The sequence below is a fragment of the Falco peregrinus genome, chromosome 6, assembly GCF_023634155.1.
Source record: "Falco peregrinus isolate bFalPer1 chromosome 6, bFalPer1.pri, whole genome shotgun sequence".
NCBI classification, from domain to species: domain Eukaryota; kingdom Metazoa; phylum Chordata; class Aves; order Falconiformes; family Falconidae; genus Falco; species Falco peregrinus.
Window position 1 is genome coordinate 10,899,834 of NC_073726.1, and position 20,120 is coordinate 10,919,953.

At 37.0% G+C, this 20,120-nt stretch overlaps 1 protein-coding gene across 2 annotated transcripts in view; it reads left to right on the top strand.

Annotated features, from left to right (window-relative positions):
* Nucleotides 1–20,120, top strand: part of CADPS2 (calcium dependent secretion activator 2) — a 323,550-nt gene that overhangs the window by 243,736 nt on the left and 59,694 nt on the right. For both annotated transcript variants that reach the window (XM_055808537.1, XM_055808536.1), the window contains exons 17-18: nt 12,546–12,649; nt 16,294–16,450. In XM_055808537.1, the coding sequence (XP_055664512.1) occupies nt 12,546–12,649; nt 16,294–16,450 (261 nt within the window). The remainder of the gene's footprint in view (nt 1–12,545; nt 12,650–16,293; nt 16,451–20,120) is intronic.

Consider the following 20,120-nt stretch of genomic DNA (forward strand, 5'->3'; position numbering starts at 1 on the left):
GCCCTCTCCAGTACTTCCCTGTCTCCCTTGAACTGGGGAGCCCAGCACTGGACACAGCGCTCCAGATGTGGCCCCACCAGGGCAGAGCAGAGGGGCAGGATCACCTCCCTCGACCTGCTGGCCACGATCCTCCTAATGCCCCCCGGGATCCCACTGGCCGCCTTGGCCACCAGGGCACACCGCTGGCCCATGGGCAACTGGCCGCCCACCAGCACTCCCAGTCCCTTCCCCGCAGAGCTGCCCCCCAGCAGGTCACCCCTGGCCCGTGCTGGTGCTGGGGTTACAGGTGCAGGACCCCACACGGGCCTTTGTTGAACTCCATCAGGTCCCTCTCCACCCAGCTCTCCGGCCTGTCCAGGCCTGGCTGAATGGCAGCGCGGCCTCCTGGGGGATCAGCCGCTCCTCCCGGTTCTGTATCACCAGCAAACTGCTGAGGGTGCCTCTGTCCCCTCATCCAGGGCACCGAGGGAAAGGCTGGGCAGGACTGGACCCAGCACTGACCCCTGGGGCTACAGGCCTCCAACTAGACTCTGCACCACTGATCACAGTGCTCTGAGCTCTGCCATCCAGCCAGTTCTCAATTCACCTCACTCTCCCCTCCTCTAACCCACGCTGCCTGAGCTTACCTATGAGGATGTTATGGGAGACAGTGTGAAAAGCCTTGCTGAGGTCAAGGCAGACCACATCCACCGCTTTCCCCTCATCTACCCAGACAGTCATTCCATCACAGAAGGCTGTCAGGTTGGTCAGGCATCATTACCCCTTGGTGAATCCATGTTCACCACTCCTGTTTCCTCCAAATGCTTAGAGATGACCTCCAGGATGAGCTGTTCCATCATCTTTCCAGGGATGGAGGTGAGGCTGGCCGGCCTGTAGTTTCCTGGGTCCTTCTTGTCCTTTTTGAAGACAGGAGCGACACTGGCTTTCCTCCAGTCCTCAGGCACCTCTCCTATCATCCATGGCCTTTCAAAGATGACTGACAGTGGCTTGGCAATAACATCTCCCTCAGCACTCAGGGGTGCATCCCGTTGGGGTCCATGGATCTGTGGGTGTCGGGTTTGCCTAAATGATCTCCAGCCTGATCCTCCTCGACCAAGGGAGAGTCCTCCTTTCTCCACACTTCCTCTGTTGCCTCCAGAGGCTGAGATTCCTGAGCAGTAAAGACTGAAGCAAAGGTGTCATTCAGTAATGCCACCTTCTCTGCACCCTCTGTCACCAGGGCACCCACCTCACTCAGCAGCAGGCCCACATTTTCCCTAGTCTTCCTTTTCCTGCTGATGTACTTGAAGAAGCCTTCTTGTTGTCCTTGACATCCCTTGCCAGATTTAATTCCAAAGGGACCTTAGCCTTCCTTTTGTTCCTAATTTCATGAAGCTGATATATTGTATATTCTACAACAGTGCAGAGGGCTTTTTTGAGTGCTTATATCCCAATATTTAACAGAGTAATCATAAAAAGAGCATATCTGAATTAATATTGTGGCTGAGTAGTATTGGCTGCATAGAAGTATGAGGGATTGTGGAGATACATATACTATGAAATAGATGTGCACACTATTTTGTCTTACTTTTTTTAAAGATGTACACACAGACCCAGTGGAAGCCTGATCATGGTGCTTTGTGGGGTTTCCACAGATAAAACCAGCCACAGTTATGGGAAGGGGCATTGAGTTGGTAGTATTCTCAGGTTGAAATAATTTTCCAGCTGGAAAGACAGATTGGCTTGATGGCTATAGAGGCTGAATGAAAGTAGCTCAAAGTGGAGCTCCTTGCCAATGAGGGGCTTGAAGGGAGAAAGATGGTCCATTTTTGGAGGAACAGCTCCTTTAGCCAGTAAACAAGCAAAAATTACAAGCAAATTATAAAACCTACTTTTTTAAAGTCAATGTTCGTAACTAAAGACTCAAAAAATTGTATTGGGTTCCAAAACTTCCACTCCTTTTTATTTCAAAACTTTAAATGCCCTGGAAATAGAAAAGCTTTTTGGAATTGTTATAGAGAGAGCAGGCAATGTGCTGGTGGTGTGGGTATTCATGCCACAGCAGGTTAGGATGAGTTGATGCAAGCTCATGTTGTTCAGGTAATCTCCCAACTAATCAACAGGGAGAAGTTCATTAAGCAGGTGATTCAGAGCACTTGGAGGCTCCTTCAACAATTTTTCTGTGAAAGCACCTGCCTGACGCCATCAAATACAAATACAGCCTAAGACAATTTCCCTACCAGATAAGATATCTAAAACTAGGTAGCACAAATATTCTGTTTAATATTTTTACACCTGTAGGTATTGAAGAAAATATCTCTTCAAATTAGAAATCTAGAAAAATGTTGAAATTAATTTGTGAAACGAGAAACTGATTTTAGAGTTTTGGACTTTGACCTTTGCACTCTAAAACCTCAGCTATACACTTTTATACAATGTGTGTCACCTCAAGTACAAATCTTCCTTGTGCCGCATGCTTACTATTCTAATTGTTTCTCAGGCTCATTATGTCAGAAATATAGACTTAAGCGCAGATGACATACAGTTACAAGCACAGAAAAGAAGAAAAAAAAAAGTCTGTGCCTGATTTCAGTCATTTTACATTAGGTTTATGCATGCTTTGAAAGAAACTGTTGGCATGTTTTTTAAGATATGGTAGCAAAGCTGTCCCTTAAGTAGCCTGGCAAATAACTATGTGAGAGAATGGACAAGAGGAAAGCTTATCATATACAGTGAGAAAATGGAAATTCACTGAGTTAGGTGAGCTAGAGATTTATAGGCTGTGTTTGTATTTTAATGGGTTAATTAAATTCTGCTTCTGACTAAAAATGTAACTGCAAATTAATCAGACAACTCAGAAAAAACGTTACCAAAAGAAGTAAACAGGCTGTGTTCCACCAGAATTTTATGTCCCATTGAACCCATTTCTCTGATGAAAAAGATGAAGCAGCTGAAGGAATCCCAATAAAATTGCATTTTAACCTGGCTAACAGGGCCAAATCCTGCTCCTGTTGGTGTCACTAGCTAAACTACAGATTTCATCATGAACTTTATGTACAGTATGCTTAGTCCTAATACCATATATTTCATTTTCGTGGAAAATAAGGAAAAACAATTTTTTTGTTAACTATAATTTACCCTTTAGTTTGTGCAATAGATATTGTATAAAGTCTTGAATTGCAGGAGTGTCCTTGTTAAGTAATACAGAGGTGAACATGCGAATTCTTTTTGTTGCGAGAATCCTTTTTCAGCAGTGTGGTTGCCATGTTCCCGGGTCTATTCCCCAAGTGCTCTCATTTTCACAGTCTCAATTGAACAAGACCCTGAATGCTTTCCCAGAAGACAGTGGTTACTTTCTTAATGGCAGACACAGTGGTATAAGCAGCACTTGCATCAACAGGATTTGTTTGCAGTCAGGATGACATTTTACTTAGCACTTCCATGTCATTGTACTGTTATGAATATGGAACAGCTTTTTTTTCAATAAAAATTACATTTGCAATGGCAATTATACAGGGTTCAGCACGTCATTCCTTACAACAGTTACAGCTAAAATTCTCATGGAGTAGCTAATCTGTTCAGCTGGTATAATTGCCATTATGAGGAGAACAGCTGCAGACCTACTATTATAACTTTGAACTATGTCTAAGAACTCTCATATAATGCCCTCGTAGTCTCAGCAAGGGTTTATAATTTGTCAAGGAGATGATCATAACATCAGTATGTGAGAATCTCTTTTTAAGTATAAACCATTCTCATTTCAGCACATGCTGTCTTGGAGACTTCGCTACATGGAAGTACTTTTTAGATCATTTTGTGTATGGCACGTTTTCCTGTCTTAATCAGTATTTAACTTGAATTAACTCTTCCTATAATGTTGAACATAACTGGACCTGCTAGATGCTGAGGCCAGAGACAAACAGCATTCTTTAGATGCATTTTATATAGTTTCCAATGAGCAGCTTATAGAAATTTGCATGCCTCCCTCACCTGTTTTCTCTCGTTCAAAAAAGATGGCCTTCCTTATACAAAATTCATATTTTTTACTTACATTTTATACACATTCATTAACACACACAGAGAGTAGTACAATACTGTATTTATTCCTTCTCAGAAATGAATGGTTTGCCCCATTTAAATTTATTTGAAATCTGAATGACTGAGGAGTAATGGACTCTGCTAGTTCTGCTGTCATTGCCTAAGAGAAGTGGTAGAAACTTACATGTAAATGCATGTTCCTTGCTGTGGAGAAATATAGGAAGTGAGCTAGAAATTAAAGTGGTAAATGGCTGTGAACTGAACAGGGCAATATCTGCCGTTGTCCATAGGTATTATCTCTGAGGCAATAGACGTTGTAAAGATTTGAATTATTAGGTAGTTGGCTTCTAACTCATTATTTTTAGAAGTCTGTAGTAATTAAAAATACTGGGCTCCTTATGTCAATCAGTTTTAATAAAAGAAATGAAAATAAATCTGATTAAAATCAAAGCAAATAGTTACTAAATAGTAAGTAGCTGCTTAAAGACAAATCACTTTTGTGATTGTCATCCCAATATTTCTTTCTTTCTAGCCGACAGACTGCCAAGGGCTGAATAACTGTTAACTCCATACAATAGAAGGTCAGGGGCAACTCAGCAGTTTGCAGTTTGTTAAAGGACATCGATCGTTAACATCCTCATTACATACACATTTCTAAAGGAAGAGTAGTATGTAAATGCCCTCAAGGCTCAGAAGGATCTATCTGACTTAAAAAGAAGAACACTACAAACATTAGTAAGTTTGTAAGATAACTTGAGATGGCAAGTGGAGAGCCTCATTGTACCTGGAGAGGACTTGATTAAAGCTCTCCCTGCATGTTCATTTCTGAACAAATGAAAATGAATGAGTTGCACAGTGACATAACACCTTCTTGGTCTCCATTTATTGTGCAACTAAATGGAAAGAGGATATGGGCAAGTACCCCTGATTTAAATTCTGGAGCAGAGGTCTGGAAAAGAACCTCTGGATTGTTAGGTCCACATCCTGATAGTCTGTAAACATACACACATCCTCTCTTTAACAGCTGGCCTGAGTCAATCTTTGTCACTGCTCTTTCTGTTTTCTGCCCCCTGCTTCACCCATTTCAAGTCTTATTTGCTCTGCAGGTGGAGGAATCACCTTACAGTCAAATTAGTTCCTAGTTTTTAGCATGCTAACTTTGTCCTTTATCCCTAATGAAGGAGGGATGGTTCCATTCTTCATTAGCATTTCATCATGTGCAATTCCTCCTCACCCTATGATGCATTTTTAGACAATTGTTTTCTACTCATGCAACCTAGGCTTTCATCACCTTGTCTCAGACTTTTAGCTTCCTGTTCTTAATTTTTATCATCTTAGAAGCCTTTCCCTATTAAAGTTTGAATTCCACCTTCTTGAACATTGGAGACAAGAACTGTGCAAAGTCATCCCCATGAGATGCCTTACACAGTACTAGTAGTACTATTGTAGCAGAAATGCTTAATCTAATGTATTCAATAAACATTTTTCTTGTTATGTCTATAGCATGCTTGTGGCACACAGCCATTCTGTGAAAAGTTACTTCAACCCAGTCTTTAGCATCTTGATCATTTCCAGCTGACAAGTTCCCAGTTTACAGCAAATGCTTGTTGCTCTTCATGTGTCAAAACGTAATGATTGCCCTTGTTCTTAAAGTATTACATTTTGTTTCTCTCCCCCATTCTTTGGAATTACCCAGTTCTTGTTACTGCGTTTTGACCCTGCTATTGCCAGTGTTTTACAACATTGTTATCAGTGTACTCCTAGTATTTATTCTGAAGTCATTGGTGAAAATGTCGAGGAAGCTGAGCCCTGAGATGTAGCTTCAAGAAATTCCTCAAGAAACCTTTCTTTTCTCTTTCTCAGTGCTACCCATTGCCTTTCTCTTGAGGCAGCATTTTTATCCAACACACAGTTTGTTTCTTAATTCCCATTTTCTTCAGCTTAACTGGTACTTTTCCCATGATGCACAGTATCAACTGCGTTATTAAAGTCAGAATAGATGAGATCTACTGAATTTCTTTTATAAAAAAATACCCCATCAAGTAAAGCTACGACACAAGTCTATGTGACCTACCTTTGCAAATCTGTTACATTTTGTTCTGTTTTCTGTTCCTTTTATGTCCTTAATTATTCGTTTCTTCAGCAAAATGTTTTGAAGTCTGTGTAAGGTCAACATCACTTTTCCCTCCTCTTTACCTGCCGGCATTAGATTTGTTGTTGTCATATTTCAGTAACTCCCTAAAATTTAGACTCTTAAAATTACTAGATTTTTTAAAAACACTTATTACTAAGTCTGTACTTTCAAGTGCCAGTTTTCTGTCAGTATAGTATGTCAGTTATTCAGGTCTCTTCATTCATGGAGCCCTTCAGTTTGCCGTGTTTGTTACCTCTGAGTTTTATTCCACAGGAACAGAAAGTGCTGAGAACATTAGTTCTTTCCCCTTTTGAAGAGAAATTAGAAGTGAGGGCAAGGAAGGAAATACCAACTGCTTGTATCTGTGTTGCCAAAACCAGAACACAAAGAATCATAAACTAAGTTCCTTTGATCAGCAGTTAAAAATTGAGATTTCTTTTCATCTCTGACTTTTTTCTTCTGCTTTTAGCTTTTCAGATTTGTTATTTCATTTTTTTCCCATGAGCCAAGACTCCTTGTTTTGGGGTGGTTTTTTGTGTGGGTTTTTTTTTGGGGGGGTAGGGTGGGACATTAAAAAAAACAGAAATCCAAACCAAACTTTGATTGTCACATAAAGGTAATTCTGTGGAATACTGTGATAAATTTTAAAAAACTGGAAATACGGCACTGTGACCCACTTTATAAAATGACAGTTTATAGACTAGATGTGTACTCTGACTTTCTACAGATCTCATGATCTTTCTGTACGTAGGTGATAATGGTAATTAATTTTAACAATTTTTTGCCCCTGAAATTTAAAAACCTATTGAGTTCTTAGAAAGCAGTTATGTAAAGACTAGTTTCAACTTCATAATTAAAGCTAAATTTCATTATTTATATAAGGCTATATTCTTTTTTTTTCAATCAGAAGAGTATAAGATGTCCTCCCAGATGTCCCCTCCTTACTTTTTCATGCAGAATTAATTCTGTGAGAATTTGCAAGAAAATCCACCACAGTCAAATCAAAATTATATGTGGGCGGATTATCCCAGTTGCGGATTAAGTCTGCAGAGTCAGTTCAGGTCTAGTAGCGTATATTAGCTCTAGTTTATTGATGTTTGCACTGCTTTTGATACAAGTCTAGAAGCAATCTTGCTGATTTCACATGTTAAAAAGTCCAAATAAATGGTCCCTACTGGAGAAGAGTTGTCTCCATACCGCTCAAATTACGATGTGTCTGTATTATCAAATTATATTATGGTCTGCTTTACTGCAGGGCTTCCCTGTCATCCCCTCTGCATCAACAGGAGTTCACTTTCAGGCCCTTGTTTGGAGTGAATCAGTCAGATGCCTTGGCAAGAGAGCTGGTGTAGAATAAAGAATAGCTCATTTAGGCTCCATGCACTACAAATGGATTTGGAAATAAGTACATAAGATTTAGGTCCCTCTGCAGAATATCCAAACAGGTAATATTCCTTCAGAAACTCCAAAACTTGCTCAGGCCACACACTGCTATGCATGCAGCATGCTCCGGAAGGAGTTTGGTAGCCAACAGTCACTGTGTTGTCTTCCCTCCTGTGGGTCTAATTCTGGCAGATGCACAGAAACAAATTAGTTGATGGTCAGACACCTCCATTAGTAGATGTCTTGCACTTTCTGCAAGCTTAATGCTGGTAGCATTAATGTTAAGTAGCACAACAGCCGAGCACTGCTAGCACCCAGAGCAACGGTGCTGATGGAAAGTAAAACAAATGCCAATTGTCTTACATGAAGGATCAAAATGCAAACTGGCTGTCGTGTTGCAGTTTGGCATGAAGCTGGGCCAAATCCTAAGTTGCAACATCATCACCGAAGTCTCCAGCCATGCCTAGCTGTCTAGATATGAAGGTTCCTGTAAGCCCACCAGGGCTGTGAACTGGGGGTCTCTCAGCATACCTGCCTTCTTCCCAGTATACCTGCCAGTGGTCTGTGGGAGAGACCCTCTGGTCTGGAGACACCTTGGCTTTCCTGAGTGTTTTGCTCTGGATTGTTTGAAGAAAAGGAAGAAGGATGAAACACGGACAGGGAAAACCAGTAAGGCATATATGCTGTGCCATCATGGGGGAGACTGGCAGGCCAGAGACAGGTACCTCCTAGCTGCACTGTACTCACACCCGAGGAGGAGAATCACCTCTTTAGATTCCTGTGCTCAGCAAATGCCAATGAGAAATTAAACACACAGGTTTAAGGGCTTACATGCTGGGGAGAAAAAGAGGTGAATTGTACATTTGTCTTCAGGGATAAACTCTGTTCTGGAAAGCAAGCTTAAGGTAGGTTTTAAACATGCTGCTGTTAGGTTTTAGACATCCTGATGGGCTCAAGAAAGGAGGAATGGGGAGAAGTTCTCTGACCTGTGTGACACAGGAGGTCAGACTGGATGATCTGGCACTGACAGTCCCTTATGGCCCTAGGCTCCATCAGTCCATGAAGCAGTCACCTTTTCATTTTAGTAGCATCTTACTCAGTTAACTTAGCTCATTTCACAATATTTTCTTGGTACCTGTGTGACTCACTGATAATGTATACTTGAGAAAGCATCCATTATTTGCAAAGGCTGGCTTGCTATTTCATTTCAGCAGAATGTGAAGCTGAAAACAGATGATTGATGGCTTTTTCTGTTTATTTTCTAAAAAGATGTCAAGCAGCATATTTACTGACTCAACTCCTGCTGCAGCTTGTTAGTTTGAGCAGTGTAAACACATCTTAACAACCCTTAGTAATTGTGGGGGGAAAGGCATCGTGAATGTAATGAAAACTGACAGCACTGATTTCCATTCCTGTAATTTTTTTACACTTACAAAGACAAGCACAATATTTTGCTCAGATGTTTTGGAGATTCTAAAACTCCCAGATAACAGTTTATTGGTGCTCATATTTCAAATACGCTACTTGTTTGGTAAAAAAATACTTCAATATTTAGCTCTTTATCTCTCAGATTGCTTTTTAGCCCCTTGTTTATGCACACAATGTAAATGGTAGTTATCCATAACACATATTTGCTAGATTTTGGAAAGTGAAGGGCCCTTAGTTACAGAGAAAAAAGACTAGCTGATGTGGTAACTTACAGATTGAAGAGGAAGCTTTAGATAAAGCCCAAGGGAAATGCAGGGAAGCATGTACCATCCAAGTAAAATTGCTTGTATTGATTTATTCTGTGATTAAGTAAATAACAACAAAATTACAGATTTGTTAAGAGTGAGTGCAATTCTCTGCCACCTTTTCTTATCAGTAAATCTTACAGGAAAATAATGATTTTTAAAATGCTGTCAAAAACTATGAAGCATCAAGAGCAATTTGCATGTTTTTAGCAAGTAATAAATAGTTTCAGAGTAAATAAAAGAAAATAACATGGGGAATTTCATGCAAACTTGAAACTGGAATTCATTGAGCCTAATCTGTCCCATACTTTTAGTCATTCCTGCCATGAAACATTATTCAGAAACTTGCCATACTCACCTCAAAGGGAAATTTACTGTTTTCATCCTCTTTTTCCTCCTAAACACACTAATCCTATTGAAAAAATGCTGAACATTAGTCCCATAATGACTGAAATCCTTGCAATTTCTGGCTTAAACAATTTAACACGACTAATTTATTTTTATGCCCACATCATCCCTGATCATAAGTAGGTCTTCTTCCCAAGTGTTCCCACTGTGGCAACACTGTATTCCCACACTGTCTGTGCGAGAACACTTCTGAGCCCCTCTTTCATCCTTCATTTTATTAGGCTTATTGAACCTTATAAACAAACATGCCAAAAAAACAGACTCTCCATTCAGTGCCATTTCTGACTGAAATTCAGAATTCTTATCCTTTCAGTGCCATTTCTGATCAAAGTTCTTCACTTCAACACAGATGACCAGAACTGTATTTTCTCAGTGCCTTGCCCCGTAGAATTAATACTTCCCTGAGATCTTGTTTCTCGCCACTGTGAAGGTTCAGGATAATCTCACAGTTAGCTAGTAAAGCTATGGTCTTTCTCACGCTCCCCCTACTATCTGTTCAGTAACCATTTTTAGGCTACCTTGAGCTTATTCCAGGTGTGGAATAAGCAGACTTACTCCAATGCAAAAAAGAAACACCAGATTCAAGATAATTATTAGAATTACTTTCTTACTAATTTAGAGGAGCCCCTCTAGGATTTAATTTTTTAATAATTTAGAGCTTATTTAATTTCATTAGGAATTAATGCAAGTATGAATGCAGTTATTTTGTTTACTTGGTTAGTGGTAAGGTCTATGAAGAACAGGCTAAATTTGTAATAAAGTGAGTTTATGCTGAAATCACATATGCCAGTCATACTCTGTATTAATATCACTGCTTTCTTCCTAAAACTCATTAACATTAATGATACTGATAGTGGTATATCAGCTGTATGAATGGTACTTGCTGTGTGTTCACAGAGGGGAAGACACTGACCGCTCGAGGAAACAGCAATTTCAGTCCAGGATATGCAGAGAAACCACTGTTCAAGTGTGAATCCAGTAGTAGTTTTTAGACTATAATCTAAATAATAGGGGCTGGACCAATCCTTTCTAATCTCACTTGACATAATACATTACTATAGTTGTGGTTATATTAATATAATTGTTCTACAGTATCAAATTTGCAAATTCAGTACAGCATTAATAACTGTGATCTTGACATTGTGAATGTAGTTTTGTGTCCTGGTGTGTGTTTTGTGCTTGGTCCGTGTTTATGCAGTAACTCTTGAGTTAAATTGTGATTTTGAAAAACATATTATTTCAACATGTCTGCTTATGTGGTCTATTTTAATAAGATCTCAAATGTTCTTGTAGATCCTTCAGTAATTTGCCTGCTTTGGTCTTTGCATGAAAACAATGTGGTTTTGTAGTCACCTTTAAGTAAATATTTTCTGGAGGTTCTAATCCAATGTTTCTTCAAAAATTGCATCAAGGCTATGTATTTCATCTAGGAGCTTTGCATCAGTATGTTAGTGCTAAGAACTGGACAAGGTCACCTGCCTTTAAGAAAAGTTGTATTGATTTGCCAGAAATATTAAGTGTTAAAAATATTTAGTGCATGCAGTTTGATATTCTTACTGACACAAGGAGATTATGTAAGTTTTTTAATTAATCTGCTAATGTTCTGTGTCGTGGTGAATGCATAATGTGGGAAAGAAATGTCAGCAGAATTTTCTGCATATGAAGATGTGTATTCATGGAATCTGCTACTTATTTGATACACAAACATGAACATGCACAGAAAATGAGAAAATAGGATTCCTGAGACCCTCACTCACCTTGTGTATCAGCTTCATAAGTCCTCTGCAAACCTGCTTAATGTGACCATATTTTATATATGATTATATTGTATAACATCATTTCCATCGCGTGGTTTACTCTTGGGGACAAGAGCCTTGTTAAGGAAACAAGCTCAGATAGCTAATACTGAAGTTATTCCTAATGATACAAATTATGTGGTTGGACAGATCACTTTTACTGATTAAAATATGATTGTAAAAAAGTTAGTTGGTATCTTCCTGTATCTCCCATGGCTCTTTCTGGGAACTAGTCCTATGAATTTTTTTCAGTTGCAAACTAAACTTGAGTTTAATTGCCCTGTAAGAATTTTAGTTACATTTGGTTTACCTTTGTTGTTTGCTTTCTTTTTGAAGTCTACCTTGTAGAATGAGTGATCTTCATGTCATTTGTAACTTTTGCATTTGTCCTTGTTTTCTTTTATGAGGAGTTTTTCATGGGCTTGTGTCAATTCTGTTACAACTACTTGATTTTATAGTGCTACTTTTCACTATGGTACTGAAAAGAATTCAGATTCATTCTCATTGCTGAACAGCAGGCAGAAAATCAGTTATTTGAATAATTAATTATTTGCATAATTATTGTTTTGTATTTTGCTTATTCTTAAATACACCTAAAATGTAGCGTCTTATTTAGATGAAACATTTGGAATTTTTGATTGCTGTAAAATGCATGTATCTTGCTGATGACAGTAATGAGTCATCTAGTGAGAACGGCACTGTACTGATGGTACAATAACAAAAAAGGTCTCTACTGTCTGCTGTCTTTGTATATCTGACCTTGAAGAGAATTCAAACTTGCTTGTTGCAGAAGTTGAGCATCTAATATATTGATGCACCTGTTAGTTCTCACATATGAAATCAGATGATGTATATAATGATGAGTGATTCTTTTGTGAATTATTTTTTTTTTCCAGTGATCTGGACATGCAGCTGCATTTACTTGTTTTAAATGATTGTTCTTAACGTGAGAATTGCTTATACCTCAGAAAATTGTAACTTTGCACCATTCCCATTCCTTTCTGACATTTTCTCTTACTGTTGAATCTTCTTTGTAACTAAAGCAATTTTGGTTTGCATTTTATATTCATATAGAGACCATGAACCAAGCAACACCTGCTAGAAAACTGGAAGAGGTTCTTCACCTTGCAGAACTCTGTATCGAAGTATTGCAGCAAAATGAAGAACATCATTCAGAGGTGAGGCCGTAACTGCATTTGCTGTACAGAATTGTTTGTTCCTAGATTTTTTATCCCCTGATGTGAAGCAAGTCTGTCAAGAAACATTTTAGCTTTACTTTCTGACATATGTTTAAGGCAGTTCGCATTTACAGAGGAATAAGAGACTTGAAGCTTATGAAAAGTGAAGTGTAATAAAACTCTACTTGAATTCGCTTGAATGATCTGTAGGTTTAGAAATGAAAATTAAAGAGCATAAAAAAGAGAAAGCATCTTTGTGCTGGAGGTGGTGAAATGGTATGGAAAAGATTCATAGCCTCATACAGTTGTTCCTGCCAACTTTTCACCTCTCATCCAAAATAGAATGAAAATATAACTGAATGCTAGTTTTCATCATGCTGTATAGATTTTGATTTTAACATAAATATAATGATGGGTATAATATCATGTTCACATTACTCTTCTGTTGATTGGAAAAGTACTGCTTTTAAAATTGTGCTTTTTAAAATGGCATTATAAGATAGAAAAAAATAGAACAATTTCATGTTTCTTACTCTCAAGCCTTTTGCTTCATGGTACAGAAACCATAATATTTAGAATATTTAGAATTATAGCACCTTTTACACTCAAGGAATTACAAAAATAAGTTTGACCAGGTACACACAATTGTATATATTATTAACATTTTTTTTCTAAGGTTCAGGAAATTGTTTTTTAAATGCTCTCAAAAAACTCAGTAAATATTTTTGGGGAAAATATGCAAAAGGATAAACATGATTTAGTAGATATAGTTATAAATATGATCATTCAAAACATCTGGTTTTATATCACACTATGGAATCTAGTTTTTAGCTTACATCTGTCATGTGTGAACTTGTTATAGATGTTTTATCTTATACTGAAGAAACAGCTGTTTCGATGATTTGAAATTAATTCCCTGGAGGTCCTGTTCTACACTACTGTTGCCACTGTGTTACTCTGTAATGATCGCTTAATAAAATGTATATATTGTTGTCTTTGTCATTTGAGGACCTGCATTACTTTAAGAATATTAGACTTCTGTGGAAAACAACACAGAAAAAAATAGACCAAACGATATATGTATGATTAAACATATCTGTTCAAAGATTATGTTCCATACTACTTATTTGCAGTCAGAGATGTGATATTTTTCAGAAGGGTAAATATATTGGATGTGCCTTTGGAAAAATTAATTCATCAAAAGTTTTCAATCTTATCTAAGACAACTTGAAAAGAATAAAGATAATTTTAAGATTATTTTCCCCTTCATGAATGTAATAAATGTTCAATTTTACTGAAATGTACAGAGCATGCAGAATTTCAATATTAAAATACATCTTTGAACAAGATCATGAAATTATACATTCCCTTCTCAAAACTGAAGATTAAGTATGGTGACTTCATGTCATAATGTTAACTAGATGTTCAGTGTTTGATGCTGTAGTTGATTGAAAGGATCAGTAATCTCTAAAGTAGTACATCACATTTTTTTAATACTAGATTTATTTTATTTTTTTTAATTCATAACACTTCCAAATTTCTGGGATTCCCAAAGGGAAGAGAGGTATGTGATTCCTGATGAACTAAGCATTATTTTTCAGCATTTATAGCATGTGACTGTTCATTGACTGGGTAGCATACATTGTTCTGATGTTTTCTGGTGTGTTGCCATATTTGTGTGTCTTTCTAGAGTCTTAAAAACTTCAGTCTTCCTTTAATCCAGTCAATGTTTTTGTTCTCTTAGAATGTATGTCAACATTGCTAATTGCCTTTAGCCTGTTGTCATATTATTCATAATGACTGAACAGCTATCTTAGCTCTACTATTTGTTTTTCTATTCTTCCTTACTGCCAAAGCAATGATGGGTAGTTCTTCAGAGGAATTTCTGTCTGGGTTCAAAGAATCATTTGCAAAGGGGAAGAAGATGTAAAGAAGATGGAAAGTGCTGGTTTTCTGGTTTTGGTTTTGCTTCATTTTGAGGTTTTGGCAATATTTTCTGAAAAGAGATTAGCTCGTCTAAAAGGGACACCTGCCAATGCCTGTATACATTTCTTCTTTATTTTTCTGCATTTCGTTAATTTCTAGGGTAAGGAGTCTAGCAAGCTTCCATTTAGACAGGATTTACTATTGAGAAACTTCTTCCAGTTTGAGGAAAAAGACTCCATTTCAAGCTTTTGCCAAAATTCTTGAAGCCTCATCTGTCCTTTTCACCATAATGCCGATCAGCATCCTTCAGTCCTGATACTGCAACCAACACACAGAGTACTTTACAGTAATAGCAGCTGATGCTCAGCAGTTCTTTAAAACCTCTTGCCAGTTCATCTTTTCTCCACTTGCCCCATGTCCAAAACAATTACAGAGAGTCATCAGAAAGTCCAGGATGCAGAAGTATATATATCTGTAGAGCACTTTTCAGAAGTTGTCTTTTATTTGATGCCTTTCAGGCCCGAGTACATAATTCTACGTTACCTAGGACCTGCATTTCAGAAATGCAAGTGAGAATTTCTGTGGCTTCATTTGAAGTTGTGGGGATTCAGCACATGTATAGATCAAGCTACATATGTTCCATGCTGGTAACTCAGAAATATTAAAAATTAGATATTCAAAACGAGGGGGCATAAGTTTGAAAGCAAAGACATTTCCTTATCTAGTATGTGGAGGTATTTCTCACTGTCGGGTATTTTCATGAACTCTGAGCAAAACACTCTCAGCAGTACGTGACATTCATCCTATTTCATAAACTCACTTCACCTTCATCTCTTTAACTCCAGGATCATACAGCTCCCTCTGATCCAATACTCACCTTTCAATACTGACCTTTCAAATCCTAGGCCTGAGTGACAGTGAAAAGGTACAAGAGTTACAGGTGAAGCAGTTTGTAATACGGATCTGCCTCTACTTGCTGACACTATTTTGCACAGATTTCTTCACTTCTTTTAAGCTAGGATTACCTAAGAATCTAAATTTTTACCAAAGGAAACGGCGTATTCCAACATGTTATGTTACTGAAAATTAATGTAGACATTAGCAAATTTCTGAAGATGTGTTTATAGCATTATTGGAATGAAAACTGGATGCTTTCCCTAGGAGAAGCCAGCATCTTTAAGGATATAACAGGAATTAACAAGTGCTCTGCATCTATTCAAAAACCCCTTAGACTTCAAGGATTAAAATTCCACACTAAAATCATCCCTTCTGATTAACAAGTGAGTGCAAAATGTATTCACAAGAATTAATTTGAAAAAATAAATTAATCTGATTACTTATAGCCTTAGATTTGAATGAAAGCAAAAGAAGCATATACAGTAATTTTTTTCAAGGATGAGGCTTTCATTCTTTTCTTTGCTCTCTGGCAGAAAGAGTTGCAGGATTTTATGATCTTTTTTCTCTTTTTTTTCTTTTTTTTTTTTGTGTTACATGTTTGTTCTACCATTCTACCATCTTCCCCAGCCTAATCTATTTGATTTCTCACATTTTTGATGCATTTTTTGTAAATTATTTTCACATTTTTCACTTGGGCTGCTCATCCTCCCCAAATGAGATCGGACATGAAGTGACATATCCAAATGTATTTTGCCATAGACATAACCCATCTCTTTGCTTTATGAATTATGTTTAGTAATTCCATTTTTTCATGTTTGCAGGCGTTTGCTTGGTGGCCAGAATTATTGGCGGAGCATGCAGAGAAGTTTTTGTCTCTGTATTCTGTTGATATGGATTCAGTACTCGAGGCACAGCCGCAGGACTCCTGGGACAGCTTCCCACTTTTCCAACTGCTGAATAATGCCCTCAGAAATGATAGTAAGATCTTAAGTTTTTTACTTACTGTGTGCATAAGATTTTTCAACGTGCCCACACCTTAGAAATGTGTTTCTAAATAATATAATTCTCAAAATAAAAGTGGCAGTGCCTGTGTTTATATGTATCCCAGTGCTCCATTTCTTTTAAGTGGAGAAGTTTCCTTCTATGCTTGCACCATTTCAGTCCTAAATCTGGCAATCTCTTAATCATTCAGTATTCATAAATTGCTCAGTTTTAAATAAATTACGTATGAGCAGCATATGTATTTGATATGTCATATTTGATCTATTCTACTTAAATAAAATTGTAGTTAATATTTCCTTCTAAGCTTTCATGTAAACTACTTTTTGGACTAGTTATGTCTATAAAGGTATTGTAGGCTTAGCATGAAAGGAGTAAGATACACACAACAAATCAGAATGTTATTTTCACTTGGTGTATTCCTGTAGCATTATTTGAGTTGGAGACCAGAATTAGAGATAGCTGTGTTTATCTTGCTTTTATTTTTCTTTCAAGAAGGATTTATTTTTTTTAATACTAGTTAAGTGATGTCCTAGGCGTGTTTTATGTGAAAGTGATTTTAATAATGGAATTAAAGAAATAATCAATGAAACCAAAGAAGATTAATCAGATGTTAATTTAAAAACATTGAATTCCACCTAATATTTTAAGACACCGTAAAGAAAAAAATTACATTGGTGCTATGTTTTATACATTTATTCATATTCTACTTTTAAAAAAATGAGAAAATTATCTAGCTTTTTAAAATTATTTTAGAGATCCAAATGCTGTTTTTATTGAATGATGTAAATTATTCCAAATTTTGATTTTTTATTATAAATATGAGAAATAATTTTTAACTCTTTCTGGAAAATGAATTTAATTTCTGTGGAAGTTCAACAGATTTTAAGGATTTTAGCTCTGTATATGGAAACTGCTTGACTGAAAGAATGAAAAATAGTATTCAAGAGCTTTTCTCCAAGGTTACACATATTGCAACCTATATTTATCACTGTATTATTTTTAACCTTAGGTGCCAAATATTTATTGAAATATATGGGTCATCTCAGTATAGTACCTGTTGGCCATAGCACCATGTCATGAAACGGAGCAACTAGCAAATGTCCAATTCACTGTAACATGATGGATGAGGAAAGTTCCTGGAGGGAAAGGGGCAAATGTACAGGGCCACTAAACTAAAGCTTAATCTTAAACAGTATTGCTAAAAGTCACTGTTACCGTAACATTGGATGTGATCTAGAACAGAGTGAAAGAACATTAACATCCAGTCTTAGAGGTCTCTTTTCATTAATTCTGTTTTCATACCCTGACCTTTAGCAATACACGAAATGACATATTCCTGGTGATTCCTTTTTTCACGTTATTCTAGTGAAAGAAAATGTATCTGTTAGTGTTTCCCTTAGTTTGTTTCTAAGGTATCCACGAATGTTTCATCTGAATCCTTTGTTGAACAAACTGCAGCTGCAGAGGCATATTAAAATTGCCATGCTGGTGGTAATTAAAGCTCAGTTTAGAAGGCTGCTTAAAAGGGTGTAGGAATTGTTCAACCTTGGTGCACACCTCATAGGAGTTAGATTCCTTCCAGGTGGATTCCACATTACTTTAAGTGGGTGTCTGATCACCTAAAATCCAGATTAAAAATGTGAGACCTATATTGAGGTGTCTTTCCTACCATCTTACATTTTTAGTTTAGGAAGGACATCTCTAGTTCTGATGTTATGTGGGCTTGAAATGATTATTTGGTTTCTGAAAGCTGTGGAGGTATTTTACTTCATTCTTACGAGAAGGATTTGTGGCAGCAGTTTTAACTACATTATTGTGGCATTTGTGTTTCTTTGAGCTTTGGTTCCAACCTGATAGAAGTGATGGAAACAAAAAAGGGTTGTCCTCACGTGCAAAGAGGTTGCTGGTAGGCTACTGATTTTTCTTTCTTTAAAAGATTAAATGGATAATAATGCTAAATGATTAAAACAGCCTCAGGAAAGAAATATTATGAAAACTTTCATGTCAAAGCAATTATTAGAAAGATTGTAAAACCTTAACTGAAAGATACGAAACGATGCTGTATGAAGTGTCACATCTGAATACCAATTTCAGTAATTCCCTAATGGTAATAGATACAGTAAATGACAGTTTCTGGCAAATGACAGCCATCTGGAAAATTACACACCTCTTTTTTCCCAGAACTATTGGAAAGCAACCGTGGAAATTAGTCACCTTTTAATCGGTGGGTATGTTAGCAAGTAGCAAGTGACCATTCTACCAAGAACTGATTCCCAAGTGGAACATACCTCAGTGCTTATTCTTTAATTAACAGCCTTTTCACCTTGCAAGTGCATTAAAGCCATTCGAAAGAGCTCCCCATGCTTATATAATCAATTGTAGTCTTCCAAATTGAAATAAAGAATTCTGGCTTTACCCTAAGTGAAAACCTTTTCCTGAAAACTATCACCTTCATAAAGCTAGATTTAGGAAAAAAAAAAACCTAAAAAGGGAAAAACGGGAATGTGGTCTCACAAGGATAAAAAGGCTAGTGTTAATAATTAACAAGGAGAGTGAAGTGGAGTAAATTAGCCATAATAGAGCCCACAGTGACTGTCAAAGTCACCTCTCATTATCAAAAAACTCATTAGGAAATGAAGAGGTGGAAATCCCACTGGGTTATTCTCACTTTCTGGCTATCTCAGAGATTACTTTTCAGATTTCTTTCAAATGAAGAACTGTTAGGTCACCATATTGCATATTAGGTTAATCTTCAGTGAAATTTGGAGGACTGACACCTGCGTGTTATTCTATCTCAAGAGCTTTAAATGAGCTCTGAATCTTTGATGCAGGAGTCAGTTTTCACATAAACCTGACATAAGCAAACTCCTAACAATAAAGAAGTGATCTAACATTTACAGCATTAAAGAAAATTTAGATGTAAGACTATTTTTATAACTATGTCACTAAAATATATTAGAAAGACTGTGAGATAATGAAAATGCATAATCTTTGCTACTCAAATAATATCAAATGTATTGTTTTACATAGTGTACAAAACCTTTTACAAGATTCAAGCCAAATGCTTCAAAGCCAATATTCATTTAACAATGAGAAAAAAATGCATTTTCCAATACAGCATATTAACTTTTCATGAACTAAAAGGGTGGGGACAAGGGGGAGTCCTGTCTGAAGTTTCATATTTCCATTATAGACTCTATTTTGACTCAGTTTAAGTGTCTCCATTTTTCTCTGACCTTATTCCACAACAACTAAGAGTTCATTAATTAGTTCATCAGTGATTGCTTTCCTGTTAAGTGTAACTGAAGAAGTACTTTAAAAAATGGATGGAGGAGTATGATCTTCCTATCCTATAAAATATTTCAACTTTTCTGACAAAAGCTAACAAATAACAAAAAGTGATTTAAAAAAAGACAGTTACTGTGGAGATGAGTAACAGATTGCAAATAAATTTGTAGTGATTTTTAAAATTTAAAGGTTTGAATAAAATATTGTACCCGCTTTTACAGTATATATTTTAATGATCCCTGAAGTGTCTATTGTTCATACACAATTGTGGCTGAATGTGTAAAGCTTTGCAGATTGTACAGTGATAACAGTGCCAAATACCACTCTATGTTAGAGAGATTATTTTTTCCAGAATTGG